The 21114-nt window shown below is 41.3% G+C and overlaps 1 protein-coding gene across 1 annotated transcript in view; it reads right to left on the reverse strand.

Moving 5' to 3' along the window:
- Positions 1 to 11763: 11763 nt before the first annotated feature.
- LOC139907962 (vitamin D3 receptor B) overlaps positions 11764 to 21114 on the reverse strand; it is a 30643-nt gene continuing 21292 nt past the window's right edge. Inside the window, exons 8-10 of the mRNA XM_071894502.2 lie at positions 19509 to 19660; positions 18385 to 18501; positions 11764 to 17599 (exon numbers count right to left, since the gene is read on the reverse strand). Of these exons, the coding sequence (XP_071750603.1) occupies positions 17346 to 17599; positions 18385 to 18501; positions 19509 to 19660 (523 nt within the window). The 3' untranslated portion in view covers positions 11764 to 17345. The remainder of the gene's footprint in view (positions 17600 to 18384; positions 18502 to 19508; positions 19661 to 21114) is intronic.

The raw sequence follows: 21114 nt of genomic DNA on the forward strand, positions 1-21114 counted from the left end.
TGTGTGTGTGTGTGTGTGAGGTAGTGGAAATAACATGAAGTCACCCTGGCTAGGTGGGTACTGGCTATTTGGTGTTGGCTTTGTACTACATCGTCATATGTTAATGCTGGAACATGGAAAAATGACTTGACATTGCTGACACATTTGCTGTGTCCATTCCACACACATTGACTTATGCATATAGAATTACAGCTCACACTTTGCGGTGTCTGTTAAAATGTAGAACATTTTTATGCACTGTGCTGTAAAACAGCTTCTATACACATTTACATTATTTTTCTCTGCTTTGTTTCAGTGTGTGTATGTGTGTCTTTCTCACTGTCTCTGTATTCATGTGCTAGAAAGCATCTGCACCTGCTTTAATCTGCCGCTCTCACCTTGCAGAAGATTAAAAAACAAACAATATTTTTGTCGTGTGCACACAGCAGTGTGCAGAAGGGGATTAGGGCCACGTGAAAAATGTATTTGAGGTCTGAGATTAATCTCAGAATTCTGAGAATGTAGTCAGAATTCTGACTTTAAACTTCAGAGGTCTGACAGAATTCTGACTTTATTCTCATAATTCTGAGATTAATCTCAGAACTCAAATATATTTCCACATGGCCCTAATCCTCCTCCTCTGCAGGGAGAGAAAAATAACATGAAAACACAAAAAACAGCAAAGCTACAAACATGAGATACAGCCAGAAGAAAGATTAACCGTGCTGTCACACATGCAGATATAAACATGCACACATGCTCACACACAAAAACACATACAAAAACACAAAATCAATACTCATATTAGTATTTAATTCAGATTTAGAAATCATTGTAGAAGTTTTATTTCTTCTCTCTCCAGGAATTGTTGAATACTGTGCCTTTCCAAGATCAGTCTATGTTGTTTAGAGAGCTTTTGGCTCTGAGGCCCGCTTCGTGTGAAACCCCCTCCTCCTCCTCCTCCTCCTCGTGTCTCTGCTGAAATACCACCGTCGCCTATATGGTTGGAGATGGGACCTTATCACGGCATCTTTAGTGTGTTTATTGGTGTGTGTGTAGGAGAAAGTTGTGCAGGGGCTACATGTCGCGATGCACCTGTGCACTGACGGAAATGCAGCTCACCCTATCACCACAACATACGCACACACACACACACACACACACACACACGCACATTGGCCACCTGCGACTTCTAACCCTAATACTACAGTTCTCAGACTATTTGTTACCAGTGAGCACGTTCTCACTGTCATGGCGTTGCATATCTTCACTGCATGTCAGTAATATTATTTCCATGCAAAAATAATTAAACCAAAAATATTAGTTTGTGAAGACAACATGCACTGAAAAAGCACACACTAAAAAACAACTCTGACATGAGTTTGTCTTGGTGGCACTAATGCAGACACAAATCAACAAATCAACTTATATAGTAACAAAGCACATACTGAGACACATGGCACAGGACCTCACAGTACAAGGTGACAGGGCAAGACAGTGACATATCAAAATATCATATATATACATATTGTATATAATACATTACAAAATAATTTTAGATTATGCATGGTTTGACATGAAACCGTCTTGTAGAATAATTTCAAACAATTTCTACATAAAAGTTCAATGTTTAACCATGCTGAACAGCAACAACAGCACTATCAAGGGCTCTCCCAAATGCTGGTTGACCAGACACACACGCACACACACACACATAGACATTAACACACACACGCACGCACACACCCTCACGTACAAACATAGACCAATCAAGTCAGTGTGGTTCAGGTTCACTGTAAATAAGACTCTATTTTAACATCTACAACAACCCTATCATCCCTATCATTAGAGCTCATGCACAATCTTTTCTTGTCTTACACTTTGATATAAAAATAAGCAAATTCAGTCAAAACCATCCAACTTAAATATATCCTTCATTCTTTGTGTGTACGTACGTTTGTGTGTATGTGTGGGTACGTATGTGTGTGTGTGAGTGTGTGTGCATGTGAAACCCTTGTTGCAGCAGCCGCATACTGATTGAGTGTGTGTGGGATCCTAAGATTAGAAGACAGACGAGGATGCAGCTGGGAAGAGGATGAGAAAGGATGAGAGAAGGAGAGAGAGAAGCAGTTTTTGCCCAAGTCCAAGTCCAAAGTCCAAGTCGTTTTAGAGTTTTGAAATGCAATTGAAATGATTTGGTAAATTAGTGATTGCTCGAAATATACAAGGATAAAGTTTGGGGATTTTCAGAATGCCGCTCACACCTCCAATGCAGTATGTCTCTACTATTTGGAAGCATCTCCAAGACTAACTAGAAATAACCGCCTCGCGGTTGTATGCCTCCGCCAACAAGTCAAGTTGCAGTTTACATCCATGTCTGTCCAGACTCATAAAATATATGTAGTGAAGACTTTGAAGGAATTTAATAAAAGGTATTACTGTAAGTGTATTTTTTGGCGAAATGGAAGTTATCACTATATTGACATGTATGATTCCAGTGAATAATTTCCAGTGAGAAACATGCTGTCTTCACTTAGAGACTATTTTTACAGAGGAGTACAGAGGACTGATAGAGAGCTTCGTCACATGGTGCAACGACAATCACCTGAAGCTCAATATCAGCAAAACCAATGAGCTTGTGGTGGACTACCAGAGGAACAGGAGGCCCCCTGTCCTGGTTGTCATCCAGGGAGAGGAAGTGAAGAGGGTGGACTCATACAAGTATCTTGGGGTCCAAATCAATAAAAAACTGGACTGGACTCACAACACTGAAGCCCTCTTCAGAGGGACAGAGCAGACTGTTCTTCCTGAGGAGACTCAGATCCTTCAGTGTGTGCAACAGGCTCCTGCAGATCTTCTATCAGTCTGTAGTAGCCAGTGCTCTGTTCTTCACGGTGGTGTGCTGGGGTGGTGGCATCAAGGCTTGGAGGTCAGCAGTCTCAACAAGCTGTTAGTCTGTGAATCAGTCTTTTCAACAGGTTTTTTTAAATAATTAGTCTTTATAAATAGTCTTTATTTATTGAACATTTAATGTGATTATTAGGTCAACTTAAAGGATTTTGGTGTCTGTAAAAGTAAGTGACAGCACTTTCACCGTTTTTGAGAATGACCCAAGATAGTTTTCTCAGCTACAGTGGTAAGCAAAACATTATGATGTCACAGTGAAGTTGACCTTTGAACTTTTGGATATAAAATGTCATCACTTCATCATTTTATCCTATTAGACATTTGTGTGAAATTTTGTCATAATTAGCGTATGAATTCTTGAGTTATGGCCAGAAACATCTTTTGTGAGGTCACAGTGACCTTTGACCTTTGACCTTTGACCACCAAATTCTAATCAGTTCATCCTTGAGTCCAAGTGGACGTTTGTGCCAGATGTAATGAAATTCCCTCCAGGCGTTCCTGAGATATCGCGTTCATGAGAATGGGACGGACGTGAGGTCACAGTGACCTTGACCTTTGACCACCAAAATCGAATCAGTTCATCCTTGAGTCCAAGTGGACGTTTGTGCCAAATTTGAAGAAACCCTAACCCAACCCTAACCCGCGGAGGCATAAAAATCAAACCATAAGATGAGATTTTATCCACTACGCTGACTTTATTCTACAGCGACAATCCTCCCATTGTTTTTTGTCTCCCTTATCCTTCCAACCTTCTTTCTAGTTTATCATTCCTTCTGATCCCCTGGCATTTGCTTTTACCCTCTCATGTTCATGTTGCCACGGTATATTTTGCGTGTTTTGTTCTCCCTCTCTCTCTGCTGTATGTAGGCCAGGCTGACCACAGGGGCGAGCGAGGAGGTCTACAGGTGTCCCCCCCAGTCTCCAGCTGTGATCAGAAACAGCCTCGGTGGTTTTTACACAAAAAATGCCCCGCTGCACGGGCCTGAACACACAGCTTCTAGCCGCAGAGCCCCATGTGTTACGCACATACACACACACACACCGTGACACGTGTCCACACACACACACATCCGTACAATATGAAGCAACATATTTGATAATGTGTATGACATGTTTGACACATTTGCAATGCAATAATAATGCATTGTAGAGGCAGACTTGTATCACAGCATACATATGCACACACATACTATACTGAAGAGACACACACACACACACATACACGCATGGAACTCAGTCTGCATTTGATTTAGTCTCACATGACACGCATACACAAATCCTTCTCACGAATACATGCGACCATGATAACGCACATACGCACAAGGCAACATAAGCACTCTCTGTCTCTGCAGCCCCCCCCCCCCCCCCCCCCCCCCCCCCTCCCGCGTTGGTCAAAGTGACCTGGTTTGGTCGGAGCACATGAGCCGCTGTCCCACTGCAGAAAAACCCTTATGTTCAGATGTTCAGACCCACACACACACTCGACACACTCATACATGCAAACACACACACTAGCATGAAAAATGAACTTGGGTTTATCCACAAACCTGTTCACCCAACACTGTGGTACAGCTTACAGTAATGTCTTCTGTGCTGTGCGTGTGTGCGTGCGTGCGTGCGTGCGTGTGTGTGTGTGATCTCAGCCTAAATGTTCAGGAAACCACAGAGGTACTCAGCCCCAGCTTCAGACACTGACATTTAAAATATTCACACATATTCACCGTACACTTTACACAAACACACACACACACGTAATAACAAGTAATTCATTTACCTCAACACTATCCATCTAGACCAAGGTATAATTTGTTAACACTGGTCAAGTTACGCATGAAAAACCCATGGCATGCATGAGTAATACAAGTGTTGAATATGTTGAATATGACTAAAAGCACAATTCTGTCTATTATTGTTATTCTTGTGTGATCAGTTGTTTTTCGTTATTCTATGTTTAATGCTCCCTCGCATATTTATTTTATGCAAATGCCAAGTATTTGCTGTTTAATGTGACACCTTATGTAAAATACACTTTAAGTAAACGTAAAAAGTATTCAATTGAATTGAATGACCTTTTTGCACGTTGTTTAGATTGAATTCTCCACAGACATTTTAAAGGACCCACAAACCTGAGAACTTTGGTGTTGAACATGTATTGCATCAGTGGTGGAAGCCATGTTTGAAAGTTGCTGTGCAGTGGTGCAATCTCAAAAGATTCTTATCCTCTTTGAAATAAGGAACTCGCCTCCATGATGCTGAACTGAAAACTTTCACTCCTTATCCAACAACAGAAGAGTTTCATCAAGTACAAGGTTATCCTGTCTTTCCATTTCCACCCTTGTTCTCATATTAAGAGAGAAAGAAAATAGCTCTGCTGTATTTCTCAGTTTCAGAGTGTCACTAGAAGCGAAAGTCTTGTTTCACTCTTCTAGGTAGAATTCCCTTTTATCCAAACACAGAGTCATTATGATTTTGTTATAATAAGGTTACATCCTTTTTCTAACCATTATTTATCCTGGGAAGGTTTGCTGAGCATGCAGGATTTTTTATAGTAACGCCCTACTTCTACACTAATTCTCACAGATATGCACATTCACACCTGGAAGCAGCTCAGTACAAGCAGTCTTCTACTGTCTTCTACTGAGCAGCTCCACTGGAGCCGTTGGGACGTAAAGGCCTTGCTCAAGGGCACATCAGCAGCGGTTGTTGAGGGAGGAGAGAGCGTTGCTCATTCGCTTTTCCCAGCTGGCCTGGGGATTGAAATCAGTGACCTTCTATCCGCACGCCAGTGTTGAACTAAGCAGTTGTGGGACTCCAACTGCCGAGACAAACACAATTATTTGATTTTGAAGGCCAACCAACAAATTAGCATGGGATCAGCTCACCAGACAGAGCAAAATCCTCATTACTAGACCTCTGCCTTTCATTTGGCTGCATTGCTTGCTCGGCTCCTGGAAGACTATCAATGGCCCAAAATGAATAATCAATCATTACTTAACTTATAGCTAAATCAAATCAAATTGAATCAATCTAACTTCTTTACACAGACATTGAGAACAATGTAGAAGGCAAGCAAAGAGGTTAAAGTAATAGCAATCTTAAAACAATAATGCTTTTTTTTTTTTTTAGACACCTTAGCCTTACCCTAAATCAGCACTTCTTCCAACTTTCCACCTACAATCCATGTATAATGAAATTAGGGCCATTTTAAAAAGCACATGACTGAAGTGGCAAGAAGGGAACTAACACAGTGACATGCTGTGTGCCGGACGGAGAGTATAAATATCGGGCACGGGAAAACATGGAGGAAATGTTTGGATGTTTGGCCGTTAATGTGATTTCGCAGCCATTATTTTCCAAAGGAGAACACTTCCTTACACACACATACAGGCATGCACAGGCACACACGCACGCATGGATGCACATGCACACACACACATACACACACACACACACACACACACACACACACACACAAACACTCTCCTCTTCGTCCAGCTCTGCCCTCTTCCTCTTGCCTGGAAAGTAAGGAGGGCACAAGAACAACAGGAAAAAAACAAAAAAAACAAGATGTTTTTCTTTCCTCTCTTTGGAACAATGTCCAGCTCAGGGAGAGAGGGATTAAAAAAGCAAAGTGTGGAGAAAAAGAGATTCTTCATTCCAAAGTTTTTGTGAGTATAATTTAAATTTTTTTTCTTAATTTCAATCTGTGTGTAGCCATTCCAAAATCTCTCATAAAACAGTTTATTAATGTATGTATTTTGCCTCTGTCTCCACCTTCAGCTCTGTGCGGGAGGAGAGTGTTATTTTGCCCCATGGAGGGCCTGAGAGTAGAGAAACATCCATGGGCGATGCGTGCGTTCCTCACATTCTGAAGCAAAACCACATGGTGGGTTTAGCCCTAATGATATTTGGATGACTCGCATAAAGGCATCCAACATCCAGTCTAGATAAGTGGGCACAGAATCAATAGAAAGAAGGAGAAGGAGGAAAAAAGGATCCTCTCTCTTTCGCCCCATAGGCTCACACACACACACACACACACACACACACAGGCAATGCATAGCATGAGCTCCGCATTAGTGACCCAATTGCATCATTTTTTGCTTTGTCGTCTTACTGTGAGCGCATGATGTCTAGAGTTTGCTGTTTGGTTTGAAAGAAAAGTCTCTTTCTCTCTCTCTCTCTCACACACACACACACACACACATACACACCTACAGTATATACATATGCAAAACAATACGCCCTTGTTATTACTGGAAAGTCACAACCGTCATCCCTCTGCAGGCAGCTCTGTGCCAAGCGAACAGTCATACCCCAAGCTGGGGCGCAAAAAAACTACAGTTCTTCTTACACCAGGGCCATTCTTGGTAAATCATACAGTTACGTTTCACACAGAGAGGCCCCAGTGTATCAGTCTATCAGTTTGCCCATAAGCTGCTTGGGGCAGCAGTATCAGCCTGTCAGTCTGATAGTAAGAGTGCACCACCCGTCAGCAGTAGTGGCTGCAGATAATTGTGGCTGGGGGAGCTAAGGGGGAGCTTAATTATTAACAGCAGATGCTAACTTTTTTCTAAATAATATTAAAAATAATAATAATAATAATATTAATAACAATAACAATACAATAGGCTAGGGTGTGAATTAGTCTATATTGCTACACAAGGAGGCTCCACTGTTTTTCCATTGGGAGCCAAATCCCCAACCCAACATTATATGCATGCACGCGCTTCAATGAGCTGAAGACTGACTGTGTATTTAGACCTATGCCTATTAGACTGTATATGATATAACACCGAGTCCAGTTAGACATAAGGCTATGCAGCTATGCACACAATATTAGACGGCAAATCAAGTGTATAGTCAGACGTTACACAAAAGATTTTAAAATGTGCTATATCAGACAAATGAATCACTGTATTTAGTCATGTAAACAAACAGTGCCACATAAATAGGCACATCCATTCATCGTATGTGCTGTAGTAAAAAGCAACAGAACCATTCATATAGACAGCGCTACATAACAACCAGTTTTGCTACACAACAACGAGCCTATACCTAGTTTAATACATCCATGGCCTATACAGACGGACGGCACACCACTGACTGTACAGTGGACTGTGCTGGACAGCTTGTAGTTGCAAGGGCGGAGCAAAACTAAATCGAGCTCTTCCTCGACTCATTGCCAATGGTCTAAAAGCAAGCAACTGAGGAAACTCACTGTGTAGATGGTACTACTCACATGATCACACTGTTATGATTGGCCCACTCTGCTGATGATAACTAGTCACTTAAAATCAACAACCAAAAAAATGTGTACTCTACTCACACAGAAGAACGATCCGCCTGTTTTTGTGGTTCACAACAATGCGGCCAATCACACTGTCAATGTCCAATCCATAACTTGTTTATGCCAACATGCATAACACAAAGCTGCATCTGCCGTGACTTTGCTGAGAGCCAAATGGTCGAGTGGGGTAGCCTACAACTTTAGTTGAGGACGCCTTGGTCCTTCACCTTGACTTAGATTTACGGGGCCAGTGGTGGGAATGCTTGCAGAGCAATGTACAGGTTTCCCCCACACTTTCATTTTCAGTTGGAGAATTTTCCTCAATCTCCGAGGCTTCAGATCCCTCTTCCACCATCACCTTCCTCTTCCTCCGTAGCGATAACGTTAGTAGGCCTCACCACGTTGCCATTATCCTTTTTTTTTCCACGTTCGCCGTCCTCCATACAACCCTTCCTCGTTTTAAAGAAATGACAAATCGGTCTATCTTGACACACCACAGTCCACAGCTAAGCAACTTAATTGAGCACCTACAGCTAAATTATCCTAATCTCTTTGACTCACAACAAAACTCTCTCCGACACATAATGAACAGAGCAACCAATCACACCACACTTTAGCAGAGGTCAGTGGGATCTTTTTTTTTTTTTTTGCAAAAAATAATAAACGTATTATATTTTCATATAGAAATTAGCCTTGTTATGCGGGGTTATGTTTGTGCGAGTTCAGCATGTTTGTTCATGTGCGTATATGTTTATATAAATGTAAAACTAAAAAAAAAGAAAAAAAAAGAAATGAGCCTTGTTATATTCATTCTGTATCCTAAGTTTAATTTATTTTTTTCTCCAAAGAAAATTGCAGGGGGTGCTTAGGGGGAGCTTGGCTCATTCCAGGGGTAGCTCAAGCGCCCCCTAGCGCCCCCTTTGCCGCCGCGCCTGCCCGTCAGTATTAATACCCTCTCGACAGAAATAAATGCCTTTGAGGACCACCCTTTTGTGCTCGCACACTCGGGCCATTCTGCAGCATATCTGCTCCCCTTCTTTATCTAGTACCTATTCCCAGCCCCTGCCTCGCCCAAAAACCTAACGAAGACACGTGGCACCGTTCCAAGAAGCTGTCCTGGTGCGACCCTGGCCACTGACAGCCCGGGACACCTAGAGGGAGCAGGGCCAGAGGGACAGGACACAGGCAGCAGGCTGCATGCATACCTTAGCAATTTGAGGCTGTATTTGGCTATTATTGTTTACCACACATTTTGAACTTGTGCATAATATAGTATCTGAGAAAAATAATAATACAAATAAATACTGTAATAATCAAGACATTCATTTCAAGTTTAAGAGCCTGGTATCAGTGTATTCTCATGCTGAGAAAGAGTTTAGAGGGTGCTTACATTTGAAAAGTTGACAGAAGAGAACCTTTTATTTAACAATAATTTAGAAAAAAAAATTGATCCTGGTAATTTGCCATAACAAATGAATTAAAAACACACTTCTTTTCATAGCAGTGATACATCTTCCAAATTAATAGATGTTAGTGGACAGAAAAGTGTTTAACCTAACAAGAAGTACAGAACAGCCCTAGAACAATCATAGTGTAAGTCTTATCACCTTCTGATCGGTGGCAGGTAGACTGATTGATGGAAACAGGTGTAGGCTCATTACAAGCGCAAACAAGTGCAATATGGCTGAGAAATTAGAATGACATGAATGTGTGTTGGCCTACATCCTGGAAGAACCATTTTTACCGTTGGATATCCTAAAACGTTAGTGTGCCACTGGGTCACCTGTGCACACCTGAACACTGCATCTGAGACTGATGCTGGTGAACAACGCTCGCCACCAATGGGACATGGAAGGCAGCGTGTAGCCGGAAACCCCTCCATTGTGAAAAAGCACAGTGTGTACAGTATCCCGCTGCTCTGCTGTAAGATAACGCAGCTGAAACCCCTCACCTAGGAGATGCGGCTCTCTTTTCCCCTCATCTAACCTCGTGGAGAGAGGTAACGGCTCACCACACCGCACGGGCACGGCCTTATCAGCAGGGGAAAGAAGTCGCCCGTGCTCCGTACCAGGCCTGACGATTAACTGTCACGCCATGGCTGGATTTCTCTGATAACATTTTATTGTCCCTCCTGCACATCACTTCTCGTGCAATCTCTCTCTCTCCACTCGTACGAGCGTGTGTGTGTGTGTGTGTGCGTGCAGACGGTGACCTCAAATCTCTTCTAATGTACTGCACATATCTGGAAGACGCTGAAATTATAACTGCGCTGTCTGTGTTGGGTTGCTGGGTAACTGACAAGCCACAAGCAGCGCAGTGGAGACCAGAAGGGGGCTAGTGACTATTAGTTTGCCTACACAGGCCTGTCTGGTGAGGCTGGACAGTGCAACTTAAAGGATTGCAAGTATTCACGACTGGCCTCTGTATTGAAGGAGAGGGGTCATTAGGTCAATTAGCGTCTACAACTTCATGTAATAAGAGACAGCGCCCTCTGGTGGCTAACTGGTAGAATGCAACTCCTCATGATTTGATCAAAAACAAGTTGGACAAGCAGAAAGAGAGCAGTGCACTTGAGTAATGAAGACAGGGAGAAAAAGAGAGAGAGAGAAAGAAAGGGAGAGAAAGCAAGAAAGAAAGACAGAAAGAAAGAATTAAATGGATATTAAAAATAATGGGAGTATATGGGTGTACTACAAGCTCTGTAATTCAGCATTCACATGTCCAATTACAGTATAATTTCATATTCTGGAAAAACATTGAGGATATTACTATCACTATGCTTGACATACATAGTGATATGAAAACAGAAAAATCTAGCGTATTTGAAAAAGCTCCAATAGATTTGTATTTGGTAAAAAAGTACAATAATAAAAAACGGTCAGCCAATGTATAGGACCAAATAAAAGTTGATTGGGAATTAGTAAAGTATAACTACTGTATATATATTTAACGGAATTTACCTTTAAAAATATGAACAGTATATAAACAATTATATTCAAAAGTAAGTAATTGAGGGAAAAAAACAAAAAAACTTCTCTAAGAGGCAGGTTGTCTTCAACCCTCTCCACTCCAGCTAAAAAAAGTATTGGAGAGAAAAGTCACAGCACACATGTCCCGAAGAACATGCACACTTAAAATTGGGAATATAATTCTCAGTTTATAGTGTGAAGCAGTTGGGGTGGATATAAGTAGCAGAGGTATGAGGAGGAACTGGAGTGTGATGCTTTGCAAACACACTGATGAGTACACACACATCTGAAAACCTCTACCCATTCAGCTACACAGGACCTGGAAATAGAAACTGCATGCTGCAGTGTACATTACTTTAGCGTCTTACTTCAGGTGAATCCCTTATAACCAAGTGCATGTTGCAGAGTTCTTCTGGAAACTGTGCTCATTCATCTATTATAGCAATATACCATTGCTGCCTAATGGTCACTGAAAGACAAGCAGACCAAAGTTTGATATGAAGCAGCATTTTATCAGCAATAACCATAAAATCAAAATGCAGCCTTAATGATAAGCAATAATTCTGACAGTAAGGCAATATAGCTAAAAGAAAAAAAAACAATCACACACAAGCCCAATACTATGTACAGTTGTTTATTTTTGATTTGCAAAACATCTGACAAAAATAACATTACATAAACACCAATTTATAATAGAAAAAAGAATAAGATCTTTGAAAAAAATAAAGAGACAAAACATAAATTGCAATAACATTAGAAATTAGATGAATTAACTGTTTGATAATTGGAGCCATATCATGCTGACCTACACAGGCAGTTTATGGCTAGTAGATTCATCTAAAAAGTATGCATGTGTTACAAACGATACATTAAGTGCTTTTGTTGTTTTGGGCTTTTAATTGAATGTGACGTGATTTGGGTTCTCTATGCAGGGTTAGAAATCAACGCCAAATTCAAATTTATTCTCGATGAAAGATCAATATGCAGGGCCGAGAGAGTGCTAATATTTAAGTAGTAAGCCAATCTTAAAATCTTTCACAATCAGCAACATTTTTCCATTTAAATTGTTTCAACTCAAAGATTAGCTGGTGAACATTTGAAGCCAGCTTCATAAAACCCTCCCCTGCTGTAAAAGGGTCGTATGGCACACAGCTCAGGGAGTATGTGACCATGGCCACATTGTTCCTTAGTATTCACTGATCAATAAAAACTTTTAATTTCATTCAGTGTTTAACTGAAGCAGTTTGACATGAATAATAATAATAAAAAAAAAAACTTCAAAGTTTAAATTCACCAAAGTGAGTAGTTGCTCCATTAATATGGTACTATGATCTGATTGGATGTATTTCCAATAAGCACCACTAAGTTTCCTATGTTTCAAAAGACACGATCTTTCAATGTGGCCGGTCGTGCCATTGAGGCCGACACTTGGGACTTTACCCACTTTATGTAGTGTCAATAACACGTGGCTTGGTGATGCTCAAGATAAAAGCAGCATTGTATGGATACCGAGCTTCGACCTCTCCTAATTCCCCTCTTCTGAAAATCAAAAGATCGACAGGGAATGATGAAGGTGTGGGAGCCAACTTTAGGACAGGAGGAGAGGGGAAGACAAGGAGAGGGTATGGAAGAAATGATGAGGCAAGTAAAAGGGACAAGGTAAGGATGGTGTACTAAAGAGCAAAGACCATGCCAACTGTACCAAGAGGAGCGCACACACATCTCTCATTTCTCCAACTGCCACAAAGTCTTTCAGGTCATTCGTCATATAGAGCTGCATTCACTCCGGAAAGTTCTCCTTTTCCATTTGCCCTTTAGAACTATAAAGATAGGGTAGATATCAGCAGCATGGCAAAGAAATAACTGCACCTACTGCTGAGAACTACCCAGATGTCCCATGGACTGGGCAAAGGTAAAGACGCAGAGAAGGATGCCACTTTTGGAATAAATGCAGCCTCATCCTAGCCAGTCTGAGCCCCATTGGTCAGAGTGCAGGCACTATATAAAAACAAGTCCTGGTGTTTTGTGCGTTAAAAAAAAAAAAGGCAATGCTTAGTCGGAGAAAAAAAAAAAAACTGTACAAAAAACAAACTATGAATGACTTCATTAGCTAGACTCTCCCAATCTGCGAGATATCTCTGAGGTAATCATTGAAGTATGATTCATTAGACAGCAATAAATACCAACATGAATACAAATATTACAAAAGTAAAAACAGAGGCAACTGCTTAATGCTAAAGCAAAATCTGTAGCTAAAAGAGGTAGGTTTTTTTTTTTTTTAGGTAGATTATGGTGTACATCCATTGTGGACACTCCTTTTTTAAGAACTACATTGAGTTGATTCCATTACAATCCCTGTCCTATTCGGAAAAAATGACTGGAAAGCCATCACATGGAAGATGGCCGACTGTTCTCTGTGAGCGATATAATAATAATAACACGTTTTACAGAGAGGATTTGTAATGGCAGTATGTTTTGTACAACCATTACACAAGAAAACTTCAATAATGTTTACGAACATGATAAACTATAAAGCTTGCTGGTGATAGTGTACCATGAGTTGTAGATTGCAGGCATTGTTACTGTGTGTAATGTTTCCAATCTAGAAGGTAAAGGAGATCTTACCAAAGACAAACCCATCTAATTCGTAATAGATTTCCATTGCCTTATGGTTTTCAGGTTCCAGTATTATAACAAACACAATGCAGAGTTAAAATTTACTGACTCTGAGCAGCTAACTGTAGTGAAAACCAAAGAAGAAAATTTGGAGATGCACCATATTAACATTTAATTTTATCTACTCGTTATGCATGTAGGGTGGGGACTGAAACAGGCAATCAGGCCTAACAGGAAAAAAACACAAGTGTTCATTGTAACAGGAGAAACCCTTGTACCGAGCCAGAATTCCCCTGTGCTGTGTGGTATTCACCATAATGTACTTGTTCAATTAAAGGCCATATGATGCATCCCCAGGACTTTTCCTGTTTGATTTTCAAATCCTCAAGAGCAACTCCTCTTTTACCCTGTTCTTGTGTAGAGGGAACTCTCCCTGTGGCACTTACATGATAACCAAACCTCCCACTGTATTGTACATACACAAATCAACACTGTATCTCTATCTCAACGAAAATAAAACAAAATCAAACCCATATCTACATACAGAGGTATGTATTCAGAAAATCAACATGGAGACTTTCCAAACTTCAAAAGTCATATTCAATAACCAAGCACATCATACCCCTCATCAAACTGACATACTGTACATATGAGTGGTACTGTCTAACGACACTGTAGTCTCAACTCCTCTCCTCTCAATCACACCAGGGACATTTATGGGACATAAGGAATTATATATAGTATATAATCGCCATGAGTTTCAGGATGAAAACCAAACTAATCACAATTATTAGGTGCCTATGGAACCATCCTAAAACTAGTTACTGTCTGTGCTTTGCAGAGCAATATCAGCTGATCATTCAACCATCTAACTGTCCGTTTGCAGACTATCCAAGTTTTCACGGAGGCTAATAGCACAAGTTGGAATAAAGCAATAGTGACTGAGAGGGACTTAAAATCCTATGATAGGTTAAAGAGACCTTGTGGGGTGAACAAATTCAACCAACAAGTGTTATAACTCTCCTCAAGGATGAGTGACACAAAGCAGTTGTGAGCAACATGTTCAGCTCAACAACATAATATGCTTTCTCTCCCCATCCTCCACTAAGGGCAAGATCACAGAATAGCCCTGGTTTGCTAACTGAGATGATGTCACAGGAAGCTCTCTGGGCCAATCACAGGGATCGTTTCGACAAATGTCTTCTGCGAGTCAGAAAGTATAGACTTCATGTCATCTTGGCAAACAATTTCCCTCTTCAGGGGATTATAATTCTTGGATTCAGGCCACAGCGAGGGTTCCTCTAGTGAAATATCTCTGGCATGGCTGTTCCTAGGGGGCCTTCCAGCTAAAGTGTGTTTGGGGCATTGTCTCTGAAGACAAGAGGAGACAAATATGTAATTTATATAGTCTTGCCATAAATCTCAAATGCAGCAAACCATATATTACTGGCCTCAAAACCTAAGCATTCAAATGCTCTGGGAAATTCAGCTTATAAGCCATTAGATGATGCCTGATGAAGCACAAGCCAAAGATGACTCAAGGTAGAGAGAAGGCATACGAGTTCCTATTGTATACAAGCTTAACAGAATCATCCAAAGCTATAGATATACAGCATGTGAGTATACTAGATTATATTAACAGCATATCCAAGACTCTGGAATCATCATTTTTAATCTATTGTAATGCATCAGGTTTATAACTAGCTTGGTGATCTATATGGCTTATATTAGAGAGCAGCACTGTATGTTCAGCTTGTATAACATCCTCTTTCTCAAAAATTAACCTTGGAAATTAGCCAAATAAATCAACCCACCACTAAACAAACAATAAGCATTTGTCTGTGTCAAACATACAACCAATCCCCATTTAAGCCACTCCTCACTCATTCTTAGCAAAAACATGTACAAAGTCAAAAGAGCATAGTGTCTCAAAACAGAGTGATAATGAATCATAAAACAAAAAGGGTCAATATTGTATTTGCATATATATTTTTGAAAATTGAGTCTCGAGTAATATCTATGTAGCCCTATGTACAGCTGCGGACATATAATATATACCTGGTATTTACATGATGCAGCCACTAGAGGGCTGCGCAGCATACATCATCGAACGGGAGGACCTGGGTGTCAGCGGCGCACGCCACTACAACAACCAGGCCCTCAGACATTCTAGAAAATCCACTTCCCAGTCAGAAACGAAAGGGGTGATATCTGTGGAGGTCTGAAGCAGCTTTTTGAGCTCTCCGCCCACCTAGCTCACTGTTTACTGAGGAGGAACAATTCATGGAATTGTTTTAAAGGTGAAATTATGTTAAGAATAAAAAGCATCCATTGCCGTTACATCCTTATCTATGCCAGTTCCCAGTACGGTATGTGGCTATATAATACAAGACAGGCCCATTGCTAGCTTGCTTTGGCCTCGTTTGACTATTCCAGTTAGATTTGGCATTGTAGCCCTTTAAAATCTGTGATAGTACATATATGAATACATAGGCTTGAGTAAAAGGTGGTATAACAGTGCTTAGGATACATGTGTAGCAATTAACTATTTACAGCAAATCAATTAAAAAAAGAAGAAGAGAAGAATAACCAGCCATAATGCAGGCTTGGTTTGATTGACAGTTAGCAGTGTAAAAATAGCTAACACATTTAGTGGCTAATTCTCACCTCAAAACCACCCACCCCAAAACCCAATCAAACTATCGCTAAATTACAGACTAGATTCTGTACTCTGCAGTATAAACCCAGGTACAGATATTTCCTTCATAAGTTCTTTGAGGCTAGTCAGACAACTTGCAAGCATGTAGAGTGACTGCATCCGTGAAAAGGCCATGGTGCAAGGTTATTTTTAGATATTGGAAGCTTTTGAGAAAATACTGTAGTTGACCATACCTTTGGTGAAAGGTGAGAGGCATGTTTGAAGTGTATACACAGGCATATACACTACCTTGGAGAGAAGCTGATGAGGACACAGAGTGGATTTCAAAACATCAAAAAGTCAAAGCAATGTGCAGGCACTGTGTTTGCACCGATAAACTGAAATGTCACTCTTACTGTATCTATATTGTTTTGTGGAAAAGGTACTGTTTCACATAGGAGATGTAAATACAAAACAACCCATGTAAAACGAAGAGGTAGCTCAAACTGAATGGCTAAATGAACAAGTGAGTATGTTTGTTGTATTGTTGGTGTGTACACTGCATGTGTACATAAACTGTCCAGGCGTATTAAGCAGCAATCTGTTGTTTTAAATATAAACAAAAACATTATGTCAAATATATAAGCAGAAGTTCTGTGTATGTATTTCATTCGTATATATGAAGTTCCCTTGTTTACTGTGTCTCTCTCAATATCTGTCTACTCCCCACAAAACTTCTGACCTAGGTCTTTATGCCAAGATAAACTCATTGAAAACACAAAACATACACGCAGCCACGCACGCAACACACGCACTCTGTCTCTCTCCCATCCCTCCACACCTCCATCCACAGTCCATCCAGCACATGCTCAGCTCCCTCCCTCCTCTTTGACCCCTGGGGGTCTTCTCTCCATCTTCTGCTCCTTTGAGGTTCAGAGGTGGCCCTCTAGGAGACTTCGCTGCCGAACACCTCCAGCACCAGTGGGGTGAGCTGCATGCTGTGCTCCGGCTGGAAGGAGAGCGAGCGGTACTGCTTGGAGTGCTCCTCGTTCAGGCTGCGCAGGTCGGCCAGCTTCTGGATCATCTTGGCATAAAGCAGCCGTCCGCCTGGGTGGTGAAGCCGGATGTAGGCCTGCAGGGTCTCCGACAGCCGGTCCTGGAGGGCTTCGATGCGTGCGTGGTCCTGCACCCCTGGGCGGTCTGCAGGAGAGGAGAGCAGAGTGGGGGTCAGAGCGTTAACATGTCTCTGATCCTTAGACAAGCTTAAAAGCAACAGAGCCTGACAGGTAAAATGGCAGTATTGTTGGAAAGTCGAGCATTAGAATGGCCTTTTAGTAGAATTATGATATTCATGCTGGAAAATACTTTTAATATCCAATAGATAAATTATATAAAATTGTGCTCTGTTCATTGTAGTATTACTTCCACCACTCCGATCAAGTGGTTGGCTAAATTTAGACCAGGGAGAGGATATATATGCATTGTTAATGATGTGCCTCATATACACAAAGGCATGCAAACATCCGCTTATGCACACGTGCTCACTGGCATGACTACACATGTATAATGTATGCATCCTATATTATATAAATGCATACCATACACATGAATGCGTGCTCACATGAAGGCAATTGCTCACAACACACAGACATGAAACCACTCAAGTAGCTCCAAGTGGGAGAACTGCACTTTTTTTTTTTTTAAATTGACTGGCAGTCGGCACCAACACATCAAATGTTCCACATTCAAAATGTTTTCGTTGATCTTTCACCAGAAACAAAAAATACTTCCCAATGAATATATTCTCCTTTGGAAAAAAGGAGACCAATGAGCAGAAGTATAAACAATTTATGAGGACAAAAATAACCATCACGCTTTATGCCTACATATTACATATGTAGGCATAAAGCCCCCCCCCACACACACACACACACACACACCACCCACCAGAACTCACACTCCCACCTCCACACACACAGACCTACCTGGGGAAAGCAGGCAGATAGCCATCAGCAGCACGTGTTCCTCCTCATGGAGGTTGAGCTTCTTCAGGCCGACCTGGAACTTCACCAGGGGCTCCAGCAGCTCCAGAGTATGGCCCGCTATGGGAGACACAACCCATCGTTAGTTCCTGTGTAGGACATGCATGGGAAGTCTACCAGCTCCATAGTGTGTCCCAGGAGAATCCTCCTTCAGAGAATGTTACCATCCTTCTTAGTAATTAATAGTTCATATTTAATATTTAATTTTGCCTGTTGGACTCAACTCTGTTGGGACTTTTTTCCTGATATGTCCTGCCTTGGTTATAACACTGGGAAGTACTTTTGATCAGCATTATGTAATCATAATGGGGATTGTTTTTGTTGTTTTTTAGGGCTGTTTGCTTTTATACGGATGCTTAGATGAGAAGTCATACAAATACTGATCAAATCTATCTCCATTTAATCATACTGTAACCGCTTGTAACAGAACAAAGTGTTAAACTACTACTATCAGATAAACTGCCAAGGTGAATGTTTTGGGAATAGAATTAATTTGAAATGTGGAATAAAGTGAGTTAAACTCAAACAAACTAGACTAATTTACTAATAAAAAAGCACAACAAGAAAACAAATCTATCCTTTAGTCAAACTCAGACTAACTATCCACACTTATTTAGAGGAGGAGCACAACAGAGCAGCTTCTCCTGAGCCAGACAGTGGCTGTCTTGTGTGGTGAGCAGGTCAGGAGTGACATTCTTTGGCTGATCTCAGAAAGAGGGGTCTTGTTTGAAAGGCAAAAGTAAGCCATGCCCAGAGGGCCTACTGTGGATGTGTCAGACTGGTTCCGCAGCAATAAGTGCATTAGCATCCTTGCACATGGGTGTGTACACGTGCCGCAGCGAGTAACCTTACCTATACTCCCACACTTATGAGGTCCATTCCTCTCCTTAACACAAGGCCACTCCCTTCAGGTTCGATGAGATGTGTGTATGTGTAACACACGCATACCTGTTCTTCCCCAGCTACCAACTAAGCAACATGAGCTGGCAAGCATGCATGTGTGTTGTCCTAATCATTGGCTTGTCTCCAATGCAGTCAGCAATATATGTGGCGGTGCACAGACTGACCTTTGGTGACATCGCTGATCTGGTATTTGAAGTCGGGCGCGCCACAGCTCCAGGACATGTCCTCCAGATTGAAGCTCTGATTTGAGCGCAGCATGATCACCTCAATGGCGCTGGACTTGAGCAAGGCGATCTGGTCCTCCGCAGTCAGCTCCCTGCAGGGATCACAAACACCCAGGATGTTATACAGTGTACCACAAATAATATCCTAAGTTACTTTTACCGTTGAAACCATTATCTGTTGATTATATCAAATGGTAAAGGAATTTGATACAGCCACTGATAAACACGGGAACTATTCCAACCAAGTAACTGCCCACACAGTTTACAAGAGTACACTGTGTGTGTGTCTGGAATTTATCAGTTTCCCTGAAAACACAGTCATATATTTAATTTCAAAGGATTCTGTTTATCAGCGGTTAATTGACGCTGGGTTCAAGGTCAGGCACGGATTTCAGAGTTTATCAGGAGCTGCTTGATTTATGGTGTGCAGGAAGAAAAAACATCAAAAACATTGCCTGTTTGCTTCTTCCCGTTCTGTCGGAAACTGTTGATGGTTACTGTGCATGGACAAATCATTTGAAAAACCTTACTGAAACTTTAGTCAATTACTTTTTAGCCATAACATTAAAGGAATCAGAAATACTAAGCTCTTAAGAACTTTTGATGCACCATCATTGCCACAGCTAAAATCATGGACCAATCTCCTAACAAAATGTGTTAAAATGTTTACTTCATCAAATCATAGAAGGCAATATGTACCAAAGCATTGATTCATAATATAAAATAAAACTATTGCATCAGAGTTACAAATGTGTGGCTTCCCTCTTCTTCTACTAAATCAAACTACTGAGCTAGCAAGAGACAGGAGCTGAAACATGCAGATCTTAAGGGGAGGTCTGGGGAGCTTTTCAGGGGCTTAGGGAGCAGATCATAAGTGGACAAACATTCCAAACTTAATCCAACGACTTCCATCACTCCCTGCCAGCGGGAATGACAACTTTCAGGAAAGACAGGCCTTGGCTCGTTTTAGCCTTGACTTTGGTGTGACCCCTGAGACACTGAGCGATTGTCCCTGTCGGCACACTCTAGGAGACACACACACTGGAAGGCAACAGTGGCCATGTTTAGAAGGTGAGGGAGAAGCAACGAAAAGGCCTTGGGTGTCTATAGAAACTTTGCCATAACAGTCACAAATAATGTGTTGACTCCTGTCCACAGAAATATATTGATTGATTCAGCTCTTCAGAAAGACAACATGAGGGTATGAGTACAAGTGAGCCTCAGATGGTTACCACGACAACTGAAGAACGGGCATGTGATTGCCTAGCCCTAGAGGCATTGAGGACCCAACTTCAGACTAACAACATGACCATGGCCAATGTATTACCCCGTTCTGTGAAGAATACAACTCTTGAAAACCATCCAGATGTGTCAGCTAATCTGTGGCCTTTAGACCATAGCTATAACCGTGGCACAATATCGACTAATCGGGCAGAAAAACAAGGAAGTGTACAAAGTCTTCAACACACTAACATTTAGGTAAAGAGTCACTCGGAGATATGCAAATAATTAAAAAAAACAAGTACGTAAAGAAAAGTTCAGTGTG

The sequence above is a fragment of the Centroberyx gerrardi genome, chromosome 5, assembly GCF_048128805.1.
Source record: "Centroberyx gerrardi isolate f3 chromosome 5, fCenGer3.hap1.cur.20231027, whole genome shotgun sequence".
Taxonomy (NCBI): Eukaryota; Metazoa; Chordata; class Actinopteri; order Beryciformes; family Berycidae; genus Centroberyx; species Centroberyx gerrardi.